Raw genomic sequence first — 21,085 nt, 5'->3', positions numbered from 1 at the left:
TTGGGAGCACAGGTGATTCTGGGGGTGCAGTATCAGGCCAAAGGGGGTCACAGAGCCATGATGTTAGAGTCATGAGGCATCTCACAGATTTCCAGTGTGAGCAGTGTTGGAGATTTACGGCCTGTTGATACATCTTTCAACTGTATCTTAAGTGCAGGGAATTGCGCAGGATATCGTCATTCTGTCCAAGTAGCTGGCAACATACGTCACAGCTCCTTATTGCCTTATGCTAGTGCACATTATAAACGCGCAAAAACATACACCTGAGAGAGGCTTCCTATTTTTTGTGAGCTCTTCAGCACAGCCTTGTGCATAACTGAGGCCAAAGGCATGGCACGTAGCACCGTGCGCTAGTAGTCAAGCATATCCATTGACGCTTGGCCGCGATGTTTGCGGTTTCAGCTTTCTGCGGTGTTATTTTCTGACTGCTTTCATCTCTCTGTTAAGCTTCCCCATTAGACCATGTGCTATGTATGCAGTTTCATTACTGATAGAAACCTAAACATCGAAAGCTAAAGAAAACAGCATTACAAAGCATATTCTGGTGATCTTAAAAATCGTTTCAATGTTGGCAAATATGTTTGCAGCGCGCTGCTGAGATTGCGGACTTCATGGCGTGGTCTCTGCAGTTTGCATTGCTGAAGTCCATGTACCTATGGCAAAACTTGCCTCCGCCCCCAAAATATAATTTTCTTCCCCACTAAGCTTCATTAATTAAATCATTGACTCTGGCTTGCTGGTAAGGACCAATTCTTACAACAAGTGTATCCAATTTCCTGCTAGTGGTAACTTTCATTCTTCCTGGAATAGCAGGAAACATTTTGCATTGGACCCAGGAGTCTCAGGAAGCTGGAATTATAGGCACCATTGCCCCACCCTTTTCTCCCCTAAAATAGAATGAAATGAAATAAAATGAGCAGCAGCTCTGCAGTGAGGCTTGAGGGATGGGTAATGACAAAGAAGAGAAAGGGCATTAATTTCAGGATGGGGACAGCTGCCCGGCACTATCTCCCTTTGGATTTTGGTTCTTACAGCATCACGGTGAGTTATTAATATGTATGATCTATACTTTATTCAAACATTATAAATCTATGCAGAAGTCTGGTGTTTGGGTTTTCCTTTATAGCTTTCATTCTTCTTCCCAGAATTATCTCATTTTGATCGGGAAACTTTTGCATAAAAAGCACACACCGAGAACTCACATTTCCATACCATAAATATTAAAAGGGGGTTAAGCTTTACAGTTTCTTCTCCCATCCCAATGGGAGGAAAGTTAGCCTTCTAATCAGGGGGCCATTATTAATGTTCTTTTTATTCACAAGCCAAAAGGTAAACTTTAACTGACAATATGAAATTGTACTACATAGTTCCTTTCATTTATGTAAATTGTGGAATGCTTCCCTATGTCATGTCTTTTGTATAATATACTATAAATACACTTTTGAAGGATGTCCTGCAAATCAAGCGGTTATCTGAGCTGTTAAGAACAGTTGGTTGGCTTATTTTTTGAGGACCAACCAAGTCCAGATCTTTGTTAAGGATTGTGATTAAAGTGTTTTTCTCTGGATAATTATTAAGTACGGATTTGTCACAGTATACATTCATCACAGTGAATCTGTAGCACAGAGAAGAGGGAAATGGAACAAGAAAGCTGAATGTCTTCTTAGTAGCTTTTAAGCTTCTTAGCAGCTTCCTGTCTCCTGTTTATTGTCATTTTTTGCCAGCATAAAGGCGTAGTCATAAATTTTGGTTCCCATGGAAATATAAAGGAATGTGTGAGCTATTTCACTTGGGTGTACTGTCTGCTAATCACCCAGTCTCGGCTGTTGTACTTCGTGATGGGAAATGAACGTGCTAATTGGTACTCTTTTTTCTTATTTCAGGAAACCTGCCATATGAATATAAAATAGTGATTGCTGGGAATCATGAACTGACATTTGATAAAGAATTCATGGCAGACCTTGTTAAACAGGACTACTACCGTTTCCCCTCTGTGTCCAAATTGAAACCAGAGGACTTTGACAACGTTCAGTCCCTCCTGACAAACAGTATTTACTTACAAGACTCGGAGGTAACAGTGAAGGGATTCAGGATATACGGGGCACCTTGGTAAGTGCTCATTCGAACAATCTTCCCCTTCGTTTTTTTAGCTAAGAAATCCTGGTGCAGACTTAGGTGCTTTCAATGCAAAGGATAAGAGTGGAAAGAAACCTTATTGCTGCAGTTCGAACATGACACGTATTCCGGCACTGCTGGAAAGAGTATCGCTTGTTTTCAGTATGGTGCGGATTTCTTTAGGCAAGATCAGTAGAAGTGGGGCTTTGGTAGGTGTGTATATGTTTATGCGACTGAGGCTGCGTGTGTGTCTGTGGGACACAGGAAGATTTGGGGGAAGGTCACTGTGTTACTCTTCATGCAGATGCATCTACTCTGAACATTCCATCAGCCTTAGGTAACTCATTTCCCTCTCATTTCATACTGGACGCATTCATAAAATATCTTGCTTAGATTAGGGTTTCTAAAATCTTGCTACACATCAGAACCACCTGACCAACTCGGAAGAAATACGGATTTTGAAGCCATACCCCCAGAGACTCTGATTCTCTTTCCTGAGATAGAGCCCAGCAATTTGTATTTTTAAAGCTTCCCAGACGAGACTGATGTGCAGACAGTTTGGAAGTTGCAGGTTGAGAGCTCAGCACTAGAATGCTCAGCACTGAGCTCTAGACAGGTTGAAACAGGTGCATATTCTTTGGGGCCAGATAGGAGGCATTTTGATCTTGTCTCTGTCATTTGTCAGTTGTGTGGTTTTGAAGAAGTTAATTCACGGAGGATGAGCCTCCATTTCTGCATCTCAAGACAGTGGACATAGTACCTACTTTAGAGGGTTATGAGGATTAAATTAGGTGGCGTTTGTAATGGATATGGAAGAATGCCTGGTCATTTGCCAAGGATAATGATTATCATTTTCTGGCCTTGGTTCTGCCACTGAGTATTTGTGTGAACTTGAACAAGTCACTTAGCCTCCAAACCAGTTTCTTCATCTTGAAAATGGGAGTGTTAGGCTAGAAGATCAACATCAGGGGAGTCTTGGATTTTTATTTATTTATATATCTACTTTTTGAGAGCTCCGTATGTATATAGAGCAGAAGAACTAACCTTTACCCACCCAACTTGGAGAAGTATCCCAGCCCTGCCCTAGGATTTGTGGCTAAGACTGCAAGAGGACAAACAACGTGACTTCCCTTTGGCCATCTCACTCGCCAGTTTGGTTCATTCTCTGTAAAAGTTGAGATATAGTCTCAATAGTTGACAATTTTTTTTTTCCCTAGCTTTACTAGGTGGTATCCAGAAGGGCTGTTGAGTGAACACAGGAACTATATTTTATTTTAAAATCCACCTGGCAATGATGGTGAACTCTTACTTGAGTCCTTGCTACATGGCAGGCATTGTTCTAAGTCCTTTTTTGTCTTTTATATCCTTTTCTTCTAAATGCCTTTAAGAAATGGACGCTGTTGTGATTCTCATTTGGCAGGGGAAAAAAACTCAGGCACAGAAAGGTTGAGTAACCGCGCAGGGATCACACAGATAGTTAGTGGTAGCTTCCTAATTTTGAGTCTGACTGTGGGGTGCATGGTGTGACTGAGGTGGTGGTGGTGGTGTGGCCACTGCAGTGGTTATATCCAGCTGTATTAGTGTATATCAGTTAATGTTTGTTATACATGAGAAGGTGGTAAAGGGCAGGAGAACAAACCGTAGAAATTGGTCCTATCAAACTACGGTAATCTGAAAACTGGTCTCAGGTAACATAGGGTGTCCATATTAGCATTTCTGAGCAAAGGGCAGGAGAGGGAGCTTTTCCAGCCTCACAGCTCACGTCCTAATGACTATGCAGTAGTTGAGGAATGACCTTTGATTGACAGAGAAGCACTACATGGAGTTAAGCTCAGTTTTTTAGCACCTGAAGATAATTTTTGAAAAATTTTCGAAGGCACAGAACGTGGAAGGCCGTTCCCGAACAAGCCGGACTTTCAGAGATCTCCGGATTGATAGTTCCTTGGAATGATGATAACAAACAAACTCCATTATCTGAACAGATGCAGTTCTGTTGAGGATAGGGTTTAGCTAACCCAGTTGACGGCTGTGATGAACGAGGGAGTGACTTTGGATCCACAGGCAGATCTTGCAGCATCTCAAGGAAAAGCAAAACAAAATAAAACAAACAAACAAACAAAAAAACCCCACATAGTAACTCAAATCTGTGATATGATGGAGGCATAATCCTTTTCTGATGGTACAAACTTCAGACGTTTGTATCTGAGCTGAATTGGTGTCATTCAAAAATTGTTTATTTTAATATTGGAGAGGGTAGTTAATCAAAAAAATAGGCAGGATGAGCCCTCTGAAATGTTATCCTGGAGTTGTCTTTATACATAATTTGTTGGGATTTCCAGAAAGTTTAATCTATCACCTGCCTAGCATTTCCTTGCAATGAGGGAGATATGTGTCACCCATAGGAATTGCTGGTACTTTGACTTGTAACTAAGAATACAGAGGTTGATGAAAAGCAAATTTCATTTTCAATATGTATTTTGGAGCTGTCAGTCATTTGGATCCCACTGTGAAGGTATTTTGTTAAAATTAATATTCGCAGGAGTGCTGATAATCTGGACACTGATTTAGGAATCCCTGCATTGGCCTTTCTGTGCCGAAAACACAGATATTCCTAGTTCTATCACTTATTCAGCCCTGGCACCCTAGGTGAATTTCTGAACATCTCTCTGCCCCTGTTTTCTCATCTTTAAAGTGGGAGATGTCAGCATTACTTCTTTCATACAGTTGCTATGAGGATCAGTGAGTTAATAGTGCATCCACAGCACCCAAAGATTTCCTGGCATAGAGTAAGCACTTAATAAATGTGAGCTAGTACTCATAGGGGGGCTGGTCTTTCAAGTTTACTTCATACTTTTGTCCATCGTCATATGAAGATTGTTACACCAGGAGTCAGATGGGGTGGGTTCTAGCGTTAGGTCAGCCTCTGCTGATTGAGTGGCACTAGGCAAATCACTGAACGTCTGGTTTTGTAAAACAGGGCCAACAAGGTCTGCCCTGTTTTCTCTCAGGCACCACTCCCTTAAATGGTCACCAAAGTTAGAATTTTCAAAGAGTATCCATATTTTCAGGAATGCTTGATTATTTTAATATCTTGTACACTTTTTAACCTCTTTCACTATTAAGAATTTGACTTACAGGGGCGCCTGGATGGCTCTGTCAGTTAAGTGTCGACTTTGGCCCAGGTCATGATTTCATGGTTCATGAGTTCAAGCCCTACATTGGGCTCTCTGCTGTCAGCACAGAGCCTGCTTTGGATCACTCTGTCTCCCTCTCTATGTTCCTCCCCCCCCCCAAAAAAAAAAAAAAATAAATAATAAATAAACATTAAAAATAGAGAATGTGAGTGGAAGCAAAGTTTAGGGGGATTTATACCAGAGCTACCACTTTTCTTCCTTCAGAAGTTAGGATTTTCCATCCCTGAGATTCACTGGTAGGTGAATGTCTGCTTAGTACCCATTAGTTATTCCAACCCCAAAATAACGTAAAGTGGTTTAAGTTTGATTTCCATGCTTGATTTCCAATGAATTTTGATATGACTAGTGGTCTCAGTTTCAAAACAATCAAAATAACATCTGTGATCCCAAGGATTTCCATTCTGTCACCGGTTTCTCAAAGGTGATTGCCATCCAACCAGGAAGATAGAAGACAACTCACATATTTAAAAAATGTGGATTGTGACTCGTGTTCAGTACAGAAAAGAAATATCAGTCCACATTAATTACAGTGTTTTAACTTGTAGCACAGTTGAAAGCTTCCTAAAGAGGGAGAATTAAAGCAATGTCTTTAAATTTACAATTTAGCAGGAATTTGTACGTGGAGACTAATTTACAACACTTTAAAGGATTCATATGTGTTTGCAATAGGAGTGCACCGTGGTACTTCTCAGATACCCAAGGGAGAGGATCTGGATGTGGTTAGATGGGTCTGGGAAAATTCAGTGGCCTTCCTATACTGAAGAAGGTGTAAGTGGGCTACCTTGTCCTGGAAGAGAGGTGATCCCTTGGAAGGAGGTCAAGAGCTGACTGGTTTCAGGCCTGCCTCATGAGACCTCATGGCAGATTTTGTGGTTTCTGTGTGTATTCCTTCACCATCTTGTTCTTCTACGAATCTTGAAGAAAGGAATCAGCCATGATATATTACCTTCCTTGGGAGTAACAGTTCAGTCACAGCTTTTCTTAACGTCTCCTGTATTGCTTTTCTCTCATTCTTTGGGGGAGGAGAAGAGGGTCTTGTGTTGCCAGACAGGACTTTAGTCCCATGATGGGAAAGCTTGTGGATTTCTCATATCCATCGCATTGCTTCTCTGCCACCACAATGGTTCCTGATTTCCTCTTTGTGATCACTCTCAGTTCTGTCTTTTCCAAAGGCTGAGTATGGTTTGAAAGAGGAGATGATATTTTAATCTGTGGTCTGGCCAGGGTAGAGGGGAGGTAGAATTTTGAAATCACCTTTGTATTTTTGGTTATTGTATCTAGAGCCAGCATCTTAACACAAGTAGGTTTCAGTAAACTCATTTGTGGGACCAGCCCCTTCCTTTTTTTTTTTTTTTTTGTTGGGGGGGGGGTGAGGGGGAGGGGAGGCATGGGAGGGGTTTCAATTGCTCTTTTGATACTAAGATGCTGTGTAGAAAAAATCCAGGTACTAATTGATCCAGAGCCAAGCTGCCAAAAGTAAAAAGTCCATATTGCTCCGACCCGAGCAGAGCAGTTGTATTGTTCAGCAGTGGCTTCACCTTGTTCCTCCCTTGAACAGAAATGCAGGGCTGGTCTCCCGTGGCTTTTAATGAATATGAGCAGGGCTTCCCAATGTCCAGGAATTTGATCTCTATGCTGACCAAGGGGTCAGGAACAAAGAACGCACTTTTTCATGTTAGAGTACACCCAGGTGTAATTTGTCAGATTTAGTAACTGTGGAGGAAGTGCCTTAACTTCTCCAGCAGGAAAATTAGATGGGGCCTAGACAGTGTAATTCTAAAATGGCTACAGTACCAAGAGAAAGCCCATTGAGTTGCATCTGCAAAGGAAGCCTGAGTGGGATTTTTTTTTTCCCTCCTCCCTTCCCCTCATTTCGGATCACAAACATGTTGAGTTCATTCATTCATTCATTTAGATGTAATTTTCTCAGCATTTTTAAAAGTGGGAGTTAAGTGTTGATTCCACTCTCTGCAGCATTTATAATTGTGTTTGCACAGAAATAGCTACAAGGTTGCTCACGTTTCCTTGTTCTGATCAGTGCAATAGTACTTTATGTTTACCCTGTCAGAAAAGCTTCAGATGTTTTTATTTCCAATTATAAGTTTTGTAATGCATCATGTATTTTGCTGACAGTCTTCAAGTTCTTGAAATAGCGAACAAATTAACAGCAGATACTGAGTGAGAGGATTAGGAAACCAATTGGCAACTCATATGATAGAATTCAGATATGGGGATGGGTGGAATGGGCTCATTTATTTTATTTTCACAGTCATACTTTGTAATTAACTTGGGCCAAAAAAAAAAAAAAAAAAGGAAGAAAAGAAAGAAACACTCCACGTTCAGCAGGAAAGTCTTTTCACGCTAAAGAACAGGACTATACCAACAATCTTGGTTCCTACCATCATCTCAGGGACTCCAGCTTTGATTCAGGAGGGTTCAGAAAGGTATTGGCATGGAAAAAGGCCTGTGTGTGTGTTAAACAAATATGCACTCTGCTTTTACATGACTCTGTTTAAAGGCCCAGGCTAACATTTCATTTTTCTTGGCACAGAGCCCGCAGACTCTCCCATATGAAACCAATGGGTGTTCTGCCCTGATCTAGAGTTACAGGCTCTGTTTACATTTTTGCCTGTTCCAGAATGCAGCTGACTGCTCTTAAAGCCGCACGGGATCAGATTCACTTCTGGTTTAACAACTGCCCTGTTTATTTGAAAAAGGAGAAAGCAAAACTGATCACTTTGCTTTCTACCTCCCATTCATGGCCATAGCAGTAAATACCATTTCCAAAGCCTGGTTGTGTAGAGCTTCTGATGTTAGATCCGCTCATACCTCCTCCCCACCCCTATCCCCCTCCCCGCTCCATCCAAACCCTTGAAGCCCGCCCTGGTGCCTTCATCTGATGTATTGGTGGTGATTGTGTAGAATGTGGAGGGGTGTATGGAAGTGTTCATGTGCATTCAGTTACGCTTAGTATCAGCTATTGGCATAAATTGAATTTTTGCTTGTACATCCTGAGAGACAACTTCAATTAGCAAACAAGAGTAATAAATAAACTTACATTGAAATGGTTATTTCACTCCGAGCATTGTCACCTGCATTGTCTCATTTGGGCTTCCCAACGATCCGAAATAATTAAAATTTAAGTTAAAAAAATAATTTTAAGTAGTTGAAATAGGCAGAGTCGTGTTAATAATAGTAATTAATAATAGCCAGCATTTCCAAGTGCCCATACGTCTGGTGCTGCTCAGTATTGCCTCCTTTGACTGAGGCGGCCAAGATAGCGTTTTTGACAGACAAGGTGAGTTCTGGGGGCACAAGGACTGGAGTCCAGCACTCCTGTGCTGAGCTGTGTATACTAAACCAAGATACCTTAGTAACCACATGTCCTGCTCCTTGACCTGAGGCAATTCAGGAAAGAGCCACTTGGAAGACTTAGCTCTTTTTTTTTTTTTTTTTAATGTTTATTTTATTTTTGAGAGAGACAGAGACAGAGTGCGAGCAGGGGAGGACAGAGAGAGAGAGACACACACAGCATCCGAAGCAGGCTCTGGGCTTTGAGCTGTCAGCACAGAGCCCGATGCAGGGCTCTAACCCATGAACCATGAGATCGTGACCTGAGCTGAAGTCGGACGCTCAACCGACTGAGCCAGCCCTAGCTGTTTCTGTCTAGTTGCAAAAGAGGCACACAGAAATCCACGCCTGTACTTGTCAGGAGCTCTTAGGATTCCAGGTAAGGTGCTCATAGGGGGAAAATAGGGATATTGAGAGAACAAAGAAATGATCAGGTTGTTTTTGTTTTGTTTTGTTTTGTTTTTTTCACGATATCCTCCAGAGCCTAAAGTTTTCTGTGAATAATCTGTGTCTCGGTGTGCCAGAAGACGTGGATCACCTCCTTCTTGTCCTCTTGCTCCATAGAGACAACTTATGATTCCTTTGCACACACATCAGCAGGGGCATGTATTGGATGTCTCTGGTGTTTTCCATCCAAGGCACCAGGTCACAGCTGAGAAAGACAGCAGGTCCTGGACATATGCACCAAGAAGGAAGTGCTGGCAGGTGCCCCGCTGACGTCAGGCCTGGCATGGGTCCACACACCATGCTCCAGGGAAGACCTGGCCCTTAACACTGAGACCCAGCCGGCTGGCCGCTGGACGTTCTTTCATTTTCTCATGTTACACTAACAGGCTCCTTTTTAACCCATAGTTGCTGCTGGTGGATGGAAGGAGATTATACAGTGGCTCTAAGCTCTGTGAGGGCAGGGACCCTGTCAGCTTTGTTCTCTGCATACCCCAGGCTAGGCCAGTGCCTGGCACATGGTGGATGGTGTGCCCGTATCAGCTGAATGAATGAATGAATGAATGAGGGTGGTAGTGGTGGTGATAGAGCTGTGTCTGTGGCGGATGGACTGAAGGTCTACACAGATGAGTCATGAGTTGCACAGGAAAGGATATTTCCAATATGAGATCAAGCCTGGCCATGAATTTACAAGGAGGACTTAGAGATGGCAGAGCAAAATAGAACCAAACGAAGCACTAAACTATGTTTGTGAGCCTTGTGAACATTCTAGGTCCATCCTGAACATTCGTAAATACAGAGAGTATAACATCTCTCCGGGTGAGCATGGTTCAATAAAAAGTTGGGGGATGGGAGTAGTTGGACAAACTTAACATGAAGTCAATGAGAATTTTCAAAGGAAGTCTCCGACAATATTTTGAGATTCCCATCAGTTTCTTTACGTTCAGATGCCTTATCTCTGTGCTAAGAGCAACTACAGAAGTTTCTGTTAGATTTGGAGACTGTGTCTTCAAGCTGTAGTAAAAGTAGTCAGTGTAAAGCATGAATTTGGTAAGAAGCTAGACCAGCTGGGTACTTAGAGAGGTCTTTGGACATCAGAAACCAGTTATCAGATATGTGGTATTCTCTTTTCTTAATGGTCAAATTCCCAATGGTTGAATTTTTAGAGTCGAATTAGTCATGCGGATTCTATATCATTTATTTTTAAGCTCTTTTACCAACATGGATTTCTGATTTTATACTCTGAACTGTTAAGTGTAATGTGAATTTCTCCAGGTAGTACCAGAGAGTGAGTGCACTGGGGTCCCGTAGACAGTCTTGACCCAAATTTGCCTGGTTCCAGTCACCGCTGCTGCCCTGCCGTCCACGGTGCCCTTCTACCCTATAGAGCCGATGTGTTCACTAATAAGTCCAGGTAACTACCCAGGTTCATTTAATCCTCCAGATGGTCAGTGAAGAAGGTGAAATGAGCTTTGGAGTGCACAGTTCAGAAGTTGCCACTTCCACTAAGTGCTCCCCTTTGGCCAGGTTCCACATCCGCCCAGACTTCCTTCCTTTTTGCCCTTCCAAGGAGTCTGCATGCTGCCAAAGTTGTTTCCCAATAGAGGCGTGATAATCAAAGCCATGCTGTGTTCTGTGCTCCGCAGGGGAGAAGCCCTCTGACCTTCTACGCTGCTCAGTGAGAAGCAGTCAAGGCACAATGTCACGCACCTCCTAATGATTCACCTATAAGCCCGTGGGAGCTTACAGGGGACAGGCCAAACCATGTTGTGCCCAGGAACAGCCCTCTGACAGTGAAGGCTTTGTTTGAAACTGGGCTGAGCACTTCTTGCTGATTCTCTTTTCCCTTAAACCATCCATTCCTCAGGTTAACAAACTTCTTGCAGGGCGTCCCCAGCAGGAAAATGTACCCTGAAATGTCTGAGCCCTAGGCAGGACATAGCATAAACACCTGCACGCCTGTTATCCCTTCTGAAGGGAGAAGCAGTGACGAATAGAGGCCATAGGTTTGGCCTTTAGAAACAGCTATCCCCAGTGAACTCGAGTCTCAGTTTTATCATTTAGGAATCATTTACTTTGTTAAGCAAGTTATTTCATCTCCCTGAGCCATAGTTTCACCTATGAAACTATATAGTTTCCATTGGGTATGCAAATAGTAATAACTACTACTTAAGAAGCATCACTCACGTACAGGCATCTTCTATAACATTGTTTTTAAGTGTCACACCAACCATATAAAGAAAATAAAATTACCCCCTTTTGGGAGATTATAAAATTGAAGGTTAGAGAAGTTAACTCACCCAGGGACACTCATTTCCTAAGTAGCAGAACTGGACATCAACCCCAAAGCCTTTATTCTTTTCACTACTCTATATATTTTTATGGGATTCAAATGTGATCATGTAGGTTAAGTTCTTGGCACTCAGTAACTATTATCTTCTTCTGTGAAAGGTAACAATTGTGTAGTTTCACAATGGCTGCTATGTTTGTTTATTTGGTTTTTGGTTTGTTTGTTTGTTTTGTGTTTGTTCTGTTTTGTTTTCTCTTTTATGCTGGTATATCAGAGGAAAGGGGGCAGAAATGAAGAGGAAACTTAGTCTAGGAAAATGATTCCCCTTGTTTGTGTGTGTGGGAAAGAGAGAAAGAGAATTTTAAAAGCAAATATTGTGCAGTTGTGCACAGCAAGTCGCTTGTGATCTGGAGTAGTGGAAACCATTTAGGAAAGGAACCCCATATATTGGCTGCATTTGGTCAAAAGACATGGAAGACTGAATAGATGTCTGATAAATGAAGACATATGTGGCATTTTTAAGGTCACTTACATGAAGTATCATTTGAAATGTATGAGTAATGCTTGGTAGTGCATTTTCACCCAGGAAAAATAAAGGTAATCTTGGATGGGGACTATAAATTGAATGTGGAATGTTCCATGAGGGCTGCTTAAACAGGAAGCTAATGGCAAATTTGAAAGCCTCTGGGTTCTCAGAATGCGTGTGCATTCTGTAGAAAGTAGAAAAGATGAGTTACAAATCTGCATTAATCCAGGAAAGGATATAGAAAGGCGGTTTTGCTCAAACATAAGGAAAGATTAGCTTGGGTAAAGTATAAATGCAGTTACTACAACTAATAACATCCAAGTATGAAATTCGCTGCCAAAAATGAAAAGGCAACAAAGAGAAGCACCTTGCACATAAAGACAAATTGGAGGAAGTAGTTAAGAACCAGCCGGAGTAAGATTCTTCCCAAGATAAAATTTTCTAAGACAGCATATGAAGGTGCTGGTGATATTATTGGGTAATTTACAAACGTTCAGTTCTGATGTCTGGTGTGGTGGGTTTAGAATAGATCCCATCCTCCCTGCTCCCCCTAAAAAAGTAATGCTAACATTTCATGTGAGTCTATAGTAAATAAACATTGAAGGCTAAATAAAACCAATGCCGTTTATAAAGGAAGAAAAAAGTCAGAGTTGACAGCCTGACTTTCCCTTCTTTCCTAAAACTGGTTAGGCGCTTCTCTTACATATTATGTACAGAATGATTGTTTATAAAACTAAGTGCCTCCGATGCCTGCCTGGCTTAATAACTATAGATCACGGATTTTTCTCCCTACATTGCAAGCTACAGATGTATTGAAATTGTGGGACATCTCAATCATAATACAGGATCCACTAAGATGTACTGACTTTCCAGGCCATAGGAGGCTTCACGATCAATGGAAAGTAGCTTGGAGTACCATGGTTCTAGAAAGAGGACTACTAAAGACAGAAACTAGGAAAAAACTCTTTATTGTCTTAATGATTTAAAAGTCCAACCCCATGTCACTGGCCATAGTTGGGGGTCTCTATTTTTACTGTAAATCAGGTATCAATAGAAAAAAAACTTTCTTGCTTTGATCTTTACAGAATAAGAGTTGCTAGACTAAAACCTAATCAGAAATTGTTGATGGGGCACCTGGGTGGCTCAGTTTGGTTAAGTGTCTGACTTTGGCTCTGGTCATGATCTCACAGTTCCTGAGTCCAAGCCCCGTGTTGGGCTCTGTGCTGACAGCTCAGAGCCTGGAACCTGCTTCAGATTCTGTGTCCCCTCTCTGCCCCATCCCTGAGCATATGCACTCACGCTCGCTCTCTCTCAAAAATAAACATTAAAAAAATTTTTTAATTAAAAAAAGAAATTGTTGGTGGCAAAACTAGTTGGAAACACACTGTTGGCTTGTTATTAGCCACTTTCCTGCTCTCTTTCTTCTTTTCCTTCGGTGTCACGTCAAAACAAAAAATTGTAGAAAGTAAATTTGTTCAAGAGACTCAGTTTGTGGGGTCTGCTTTCATATTATTTAAATAAATGAACTCGTAGGAAGCATTTGAGAATGAGGATTTTAGGGTATTCTTATGATGCCTCTGTTACTAAACATTCCTTAATCCTTCCAGTTTTTTCAGATGCAACTGCAAAGAACTTCCTTTTCTTAACCCAGATTCAGCCTCTCCCTGAAAAAGATACGATTTTGTAAGGACAAGTATTTACCTGTAGGTCCAGCAGAATGAGTAGGAGAATGGAAAACATAAGTGTGTGTATAATACTGGCCCTGACGTTTGTGCTTTTAGACAGCTCTTACCAGAGGCGAATTCTGTGTGGCCTGTATGGCATCTTCGGAGACTGGCCGGTGAAAGGCAAGGGAATTTTCAGGGTATTGAGTGCCTTCCCACGTTCAAATACATTGTATGTGCTGTTCGGGATTACAATTAAAGGGAAAGTCTGGTACTAAGGAAGGTTTTGGTTTTTTAATTTATTTGCTATAAGAATTACCTTCTGGAGAGTTCCAAGTCTCCTGAAAAGCCAGAGAGAAACACAATCACTTCTTTGGATATTTTGAAGTTTAGCTTGCCCATAAACCACAGGCTTAACTGTGCTCTAAAGTCAGTTCTGAGATGTTGTAATTGTTGATATTTATGATTTTCATTATAAATGCGTTTTAACTTTGCTGATTGTTGCAGTGAGCAGAACAATTGGATTATTGATAAAAGAGGATACAAATATGCCACAGAAAATCCATTCTCTTTGTCCATTGACTCACATACTCTTCTAAATGAGACCAAAAAAGCTTGGTCTCCAAAAAAACAAAAAATAAAAAAAAATAAGATGAAGGGAAAATAGTTGCTGCAGAAAACCATTAAGGAGAGAAATCATGCAAAAAGTGCACATCCCAATTCCTAAAGATTGTTTCTCAAGGTGTGTAAACTGCCTTCAGCTTATCAGATCTCAAGTCGATGAAGATTTTACAATTCCAGTAAAAATTCATACATTCACCTGGTTTTAGTCATTCAGGAATTAGCACCAGTCGTCAGAGAGCAATGGTATGTTTTTCCTCTTATGCTTAGCACTAAGCGTTTCAAAAGCCCATATCCCCACCAAAATATACAGAAGGATCATAACATTATAGAGAATGTATATAAATATATAGAGAAAATGAAAACTGAGAGGTAATATACCACAAATATCACAGCGATTTTTCTTTTATGAGTGTTCCTTTTTTTTTTTTTTTTTTTTTCCTTTTTCCTTTCACTCTACTTTCCTGGGATTTTGTATATTCTTAGAGTGAGGAAGTTTTATTTTTACAGTCAGGAAAAAAGGCCCCATTGTCTAGTTGTAAAATGTGTGTCTAGGGGTAATTTGGAAATTGACTCTATTATTCTGACTTTATGCTGTTGTGAATATAGTTCTTGTATACTTGTGGGCCTGCATGTATGCACACATTTCACAGACACCTGTGTGTCAGGCCATTGCAAAAGATGGACAAGTGGAAAAGCGTCTGTCCTGATCAACTAGTGCTGTGGGTTGGTGGGAAGATTCCCTGAAAGCACCATGATTCTTGCATCATTTGCAAAGAAATTTTGTTTCCTCTTTTAAATCAGATCCCCAAAGAAAGTGAAGGTGGAACCTACCTGGCTCACTTGGTGCTGGGGTGACCAAGAGAACTCACATCTCTTTGGTGCTGCATTTTGATTCCTCCCTGAATGTGACACCCTGGGGTTTGGGTCAGTAAATCTGGCTTTAGGGGAGATGACTGGAGTGGAGGAAAGTCTGGTGTCTACCTTTGCTTATTTGTATTCCAGTGCTGTAAGCTCCCCTCCTCTCCTCTCCTGTGTCTTTGTTCTATTAATCTGCAAAACAGGGCTCGGCTTGTGATTAGTCCTTGGAGCTTGTTTCTATTAATCAGACTGCAGAACAGGTCGACTTGGATGCTTTTGTTCCAGAGCTTAATGCCTTCTCCTTGTCAGGCTGTGGTTCAGCCTGCTTGGTTTGCCTTAACTGGGACCAGGCAGTGAAATTTGGTTTTTATATGCTGACTGTATTGTCAAGAAAGAAAACACCATTTGAAAAAAGACAACAAGAAAATGCCAATGTAGAAATGTAGAGCTATGTTTTAGGAAGAGAAAAGTTTATAGAAAATATAACTTATATAACCCGGTTGTGTTGTATGATAAACTAGTGCAGTTGACCAGAACGGGAAAATAAGGCATTATTCACATTATGTAGTCTACAAGTATGGTGTTGAGCAAAGGTTGCCTATTAATAATAATTTTATGTGTATTTGTAATGTAATTCTCTTTTGATACTTAAAGCGGGAATATCATCCTTTTAGCTACAGTATTGGGCAATTATAAGAAGACTCAACACAGTCTTGTGAATTTCTTTACTTTTCACCCTCCCTTGTGCTGAATGACCTTGCCATAGATTAAAATTATTCTACCTGTTAGGTAAGGAAAACGCAGTATCTCAATTTTCTTATCTTCATTATCAAGGGACGTGCACTGACCTAACCGTGGAGATAGAGTGGGGGTTAACTGAGTGATGATTATAAATTGCTTCGTAAAGTGCTCATTATCACCATTTTAAAAATTCTGCTAACTCTAATGTGCGAAGGACAGAATCGCTGGAAAAGAATTTTAATGCATAGCTTTCCCCAGTGACAGCGACGCTGTGGGAAAACCACAGTTTTTTTTTATCAGAAGTTGTCTTTTACATCTCCAAAAATTTCTGCTAAATTTCAGCATTCATTACTTGTGAAATAATTTCCCGCCTTCACGCCCCCCTCCTCCTGAAGAAAGAAAGAGAGAAAGAAAGAAAGAGAAAAGAAAGAAAGAAAGAAAGAAAGAAAGAAAGAAAGCAAGCTGTTGAAGTACAAGCAAGGAGCAAACTGTCAGAGTCCCAAATTAAATTTGTCATCAGTGATAAATTTAGTGCTGTAAGATACTTTAATAAGTGCTTCAGCTTGATTTATTGGTTTTGTTAGTTAACAAGAGTATATTATGTCTTGTACAGAACTTAGCAGAAGCAATTTCTGACTAGACCTTCCTTGATTAAAAAAAAATGAAAGTCTCATTTTAGTCGCAGTGGTAATTATTTTCGTACTAAATTGGAAGGTAAGCACACTGCAGTCTTGTCATTAATATTTAAAAAAAAAGAAAAAGAAAGAAAGAAAGAAAAGAAAAAGAAAAATGTCAGAATGTGAAAGGGAAGACATTTGAAAGGTCCCGGCTCTTTATTTTTGTACATACTTTATTTCCTTTGTGTGTATGCGGTGTCTTGGCTGTTTTACTGGTTGGAGCGTTAAGTTGCAGCCCCCGAATGTATAATCACTAATGAGTGTCAGGATTCAGCTGCTAATTTGAAAGGCTTTGTGGCTCTTTCACCCCAGACACTAGCAGCTTCATTAGGCTGTGCTTTGTCCACCCTGCCCTTTGTTGGCCTCTAGATCACAGTTAAATACCAACATTACACCAACACCCCCTCCCCCCGCGTTGAAACAGTCCAGACCCCATTCTTATGGTGCCTATCTTATCAGAATCTGCTACTGACATAAACTTGGGTGCCTCTCCAGCATGCCACATAATTAGGATTACCTTCCCCCAAAGAGGCCCTATTTCCTCACACCCGTGGGCGGGGGGGAGGGGTGTTCAGTTGATTAGAGATTTGAATTTTAGAGGATTTAGTGAATTTCTGTCCTTAAAAAAAAAGTTTTCTAAAGCATAGTCTTTAAAATATGTTTTCAGGGCTGTTTCAAAGAAAGTGACAGAAAGGTGTTTCTGTTTTTTTTTTTCCCCCTTGACTTGGGAAAATACTGATCATTTATTATTAATAGCATCAAATAAGAAAAAATAAAGGAAAACCTAATGGTATTTTGTTTTCTTTTTGAGGTTTGTCTTTGGGACCGCACTCTCCTTAAAATCAAACTAGATAGCAAGCAGGTGAAGAGCTCTCTGTTGTGGTCTTTTAAATATCCTGAGAAATAAAACGTTGGCATGATTTGTCAAGCTTTTGATTGTCGGGAACGAAAGCCTTTATTTTACAGTGATATTGTTTGTAGATTTTTCCCCTACCATTCCCAATTCCCAGAGAAATTATTCTGCATTAATTTAAAATTTTACCCTCTATATGCTATAAAGCAGAAGTCATATGGAGGTATCTTTTGGAGGGTATGTGATTATCAACCACGAAAATAAATTTTTGTAGACTTTTTTCTCATTGGATCCAGTCTTCCAAGCCAGGTCTCCGGTGATCTTATTTTGAAGTGATTTGGATTCTCCTTCGTTTTTACAGAGAGTCATAAAATTAGAGATGGGAAAGAGCTCTCTGATTGCATCACTTTTTCCACCCCTTTGGCCAGTGTGCTTTCCCTCCCTCCAGCATATTCCCTGGTGTTCCATTCAGCCTAGTTTAAGATACTAAGACCAGGGAAGCTTCGTGTCCAGTCCCCTCTGGGAAAATGTCCCACGGTCCTTGACATGTGGATATGCTTTTAGGCATGCAAGCTAAAGTTTTCTGCTGCTTTGAGAATGCTTCAACATTCTTAAGTTCACTCTATTTTCTTATTTCTTGCTTCTACACCCTTGGGAACTTTTCCTGTGTTGGTCAAAGAGCCTGTATGCATTGTGAAAAAAGAAACAATACATACACACACACACACACACACACACACACACGGTTTTGTCTTTTTATCCTTCTCATTCAAAATGGCAACATTATTTAGGGGGTTTTCCCATTATGAACCATGTGTCTCAGATGTGCCTAAATTTGAATGGTCCATATATTTTACCTATAAATGAATCTCATAAATCCTTAGCCATTTCATAAATCCTGCAACTAGATCTTGTCAGAGCCTTATTAATATTACGACTTTTCAAGAGTCTAGAAACAAGGTGAAGACTCTGGAACACTTGTTTTTAGATGGGCGTAATTGAATTTATTAAAGTCCTGGTCCATGACACAGGGTCATCACTGGCCTATGCATAGCCCTTGTTATTGTTATGCTATTAATCCATTTATGAATAGAGTAGTAAACATCTGTTAACCCACACATAGCCAGAGAACTAGCACACTGACAATAATTTGTATTAATCTATGTATTTCCCTTCTTTTATCCCTCTTTCTTATGCAGGTAAACATTCATTTGAATTTTGTCTTTGTCATTGTTTTGTTTATCTAGATTTGTCTTAACACACACACACCACGGTTTTTGGTTTTAAACTTTATTAAAAAAAATAGTATGGGTTTCTGCTTTACTTAAGGTGGCATAAGCTCCTGAAAGATTGAACCTACTACAAATAACTGAATTCTGAAGAAAACAAATGACTACCAAAGGGCTTTAGGGAGCAGACACAAGCAGGTAGATTTTTGGAGGAGAGGTGAAACTTGGAGGAAGTATTAAGCATAAAGTGAGTTTTCCATTCCTGTGGTTTTTCCCTGAGGGAAACCACAGTTGGGCAGAGTTATAACCTTGGGTAGCTAAAATTCCAACAAAGAACTTGTACTCTTTTTGGCAGGAAAAACCATTTGAAGAAGTTCAGAGTTACTAGAACCACCACGGAGTGAGGGGTAATTGTAGGAAAAAAGCCACGTAAGAGAAACACCAAATTCTGCATGTAATCTCTGTCCCAGTCTCTGGTTGATTCCTGAGCCATGCATGATGGGAAGGTTGAAAGCAGTCTGACATGAGCTCTGGGCTATTGCCCACCACAGACATGATGGTTTCAAGTTTAATTCCAACCAAGATAATTGCCTGCTGAGACAAACTGTGAACAGTGACTCTTCTCAGAAATATAACAGAATTCAGAGTCTCCGCGACATGACATTCAAAGTATTCAGTATTTGGTATTACTTGATATGTGAAGAGCCAGGAGTAACATGACCCATTGTCAAGGAAAAGACAATGAACAGAGGCCAACCTTGAGGTGAATCAGATATTAGAATTATCAGAAAACAATTTTAAAGTAGCTATTATAATTATGCTAAGTGATGATAAAGAAAATATGTTTATAATGAATAAAAAATAGGAAATCTCAAAAGTGAAGTAAAAAATAATGCACCAAGTGGAAATTTTGGAACTGAAAACATGTAGTACTTGAGTATATCATTCACTGCATGAGCTGAATAGCAGATGGACCAACAGAGAAAAGAATGAGTAAACGTGATGGTAGATTAATAGAAGTTAAGCAATCTAAAGAACAGAATGAAAAATTATTGGAAATTAACAGCCTCAAGGATCTAAAGGACAATAGCAAAAGTATGACCTACAGGTAACCTGAGACCCATTGGAGAGGAGACAGAATAGAACTAAAAAGTTATTTGAGGAAATAAGGGCCCCCAAATCCTCAAGTTTTTGGAATACATAAGTCTACAAGTTAAGAAGCTCAGTGGACCCTAGAGAGGGAAAATATCAAGCAAACTGTGCTTAAGAATAGCGTAATCCAGGGAGCCCGAGACAACAGGCTCAGTCGGTTGAGTGTCTGACTGTTCTTTTTTGGCTCAGGTCATGATCTCACAACTCCTAGGTTCCAACCCCACATTGGGCTCTGCACTGACAGAATGGAGCCTGCTTGAGATTCTCTCTCTCCCTTTCTATCTGCCCCTCTCCCACTTGTGCATTCTCTCTGCATCTCTCTCTCAAAAATAAACATTAAAAAAATCTTAAAAAAAAAAAAAAAAGGATATCATGGTCAAATTACTAAAGACCAAAGAAAATGAGAAAATAGTTAAGGCAGCCAGGTACTGAAACAGCATATTATATATAGTGAACAATGATTAAAATGGCATCAGACTTCTCATCAAGCCATGGAGGTCAGAAGATAGAACAATTTTTTTAATGTTTTTATTTATTTTTGAGAGAGAGAGAGCAAGCAGGGGAGGCACAGCGAGAGAGAGAGAGACAGAATCCAAAGCAGGCTCCAGGCTCTGAGCTGTCGGCAGAGAGCCTCAAACCCACAAACCATGAGATCATGACCTGAGCTGAAGTCGGACGCTTAACCAACTGAGTCACCTGGCTGCCCCAGTAGAACAATTTCTTTATAGATGTAAAAGAAAAAAAAAAATGTGAGCCTAGAAGTCTATAGCCAGTGAAAATATCCTTGAAGAATAAAAGCAAAATAACCACATTTTCAGATAAATTTAGGAAATCAAAGAAAATTTCTTGCTACCAAACCCACACCATGAGAGTCTAGTTCTTACACTGGAGGGAAATGATACTGAAGGGAATTTGGATCTTCAGGAATGAATGAAGCACGTCAGAAATGGTTGATATCTGGTTGAATATAGAAACCTATTTTTTTACTGATTAATTTCAAAAACAGATATGACTGTTTAAAACAAACATTTTAATATCTTGTGCTTGTAACATTTATAGATATGATGCATCTGAGAACCATGTCACAAAGTAAGGTAAAGAGACAGGATTTCAACCTTTACATTCTGCGTGACATGGTACAATATTAACTTTAAGTAAAATGTGAAGGATGTATAATGTAACTAGAACAATCTATAAAAATACACTATAAAGATGTATCACTTAAAAACCAATTGATAAGATGGAATTCTAAAATAACTTTAAATAGTATAGAAGAAGCCAGGAAGGGTGAACAGAGGCACAAAAAACAAAGTGGACAAACAGAAAACAAGTAAGAGTTGATCTACATATATTCACATGAATAATTA

General features: G+C 40.2%; 1 protein-coding gene across 3 annotated transcripts in view; it reads left to right on the top strand.

Annotated features, from left to right (window-relative positions):
- The window catches only part of MPPED2 (metallophosphoesterase domain containing 2), a 173,574-nt gene that overhangs the window by 84,659 nt on the left and 67,830 nt on the right, over positions 1–21,085 (top strand). For all 3 annotated transcript variants that reach the window (XM_042959099.1, XM_042959098.1, XM_042959097.1), the window contains exon 4: positions 1,884–2,109. In XM_042959099.1, coding sequence (XP_042815033.1) covers positions 1,884–2,109 — 226 coding nt within the window. The remainder of the gene's footprint in view (positions 1–1,883; positions 2,110–21,085) is intronic.

Source organism: Panthera tigris, chromosome D1 (genome assembly GCF_018350195.1).
Source record: "Panthera tigris isolate Pti1 chromosome D1, P.tigris_Pti1_mat1.1, whole genome shotgun sequence".
Classification (NCBI taxonomy): Eukaryota; Metazoa; Chordata; class Mammalia; order Carnivora; family Felidae; genus Panthera; species Panthera tigris.
The sequence above is the reverse complement of the archived record's forward strand: the minus strand, read 5'-3'. Positions and strand labels throughout refer to the sequence as shown.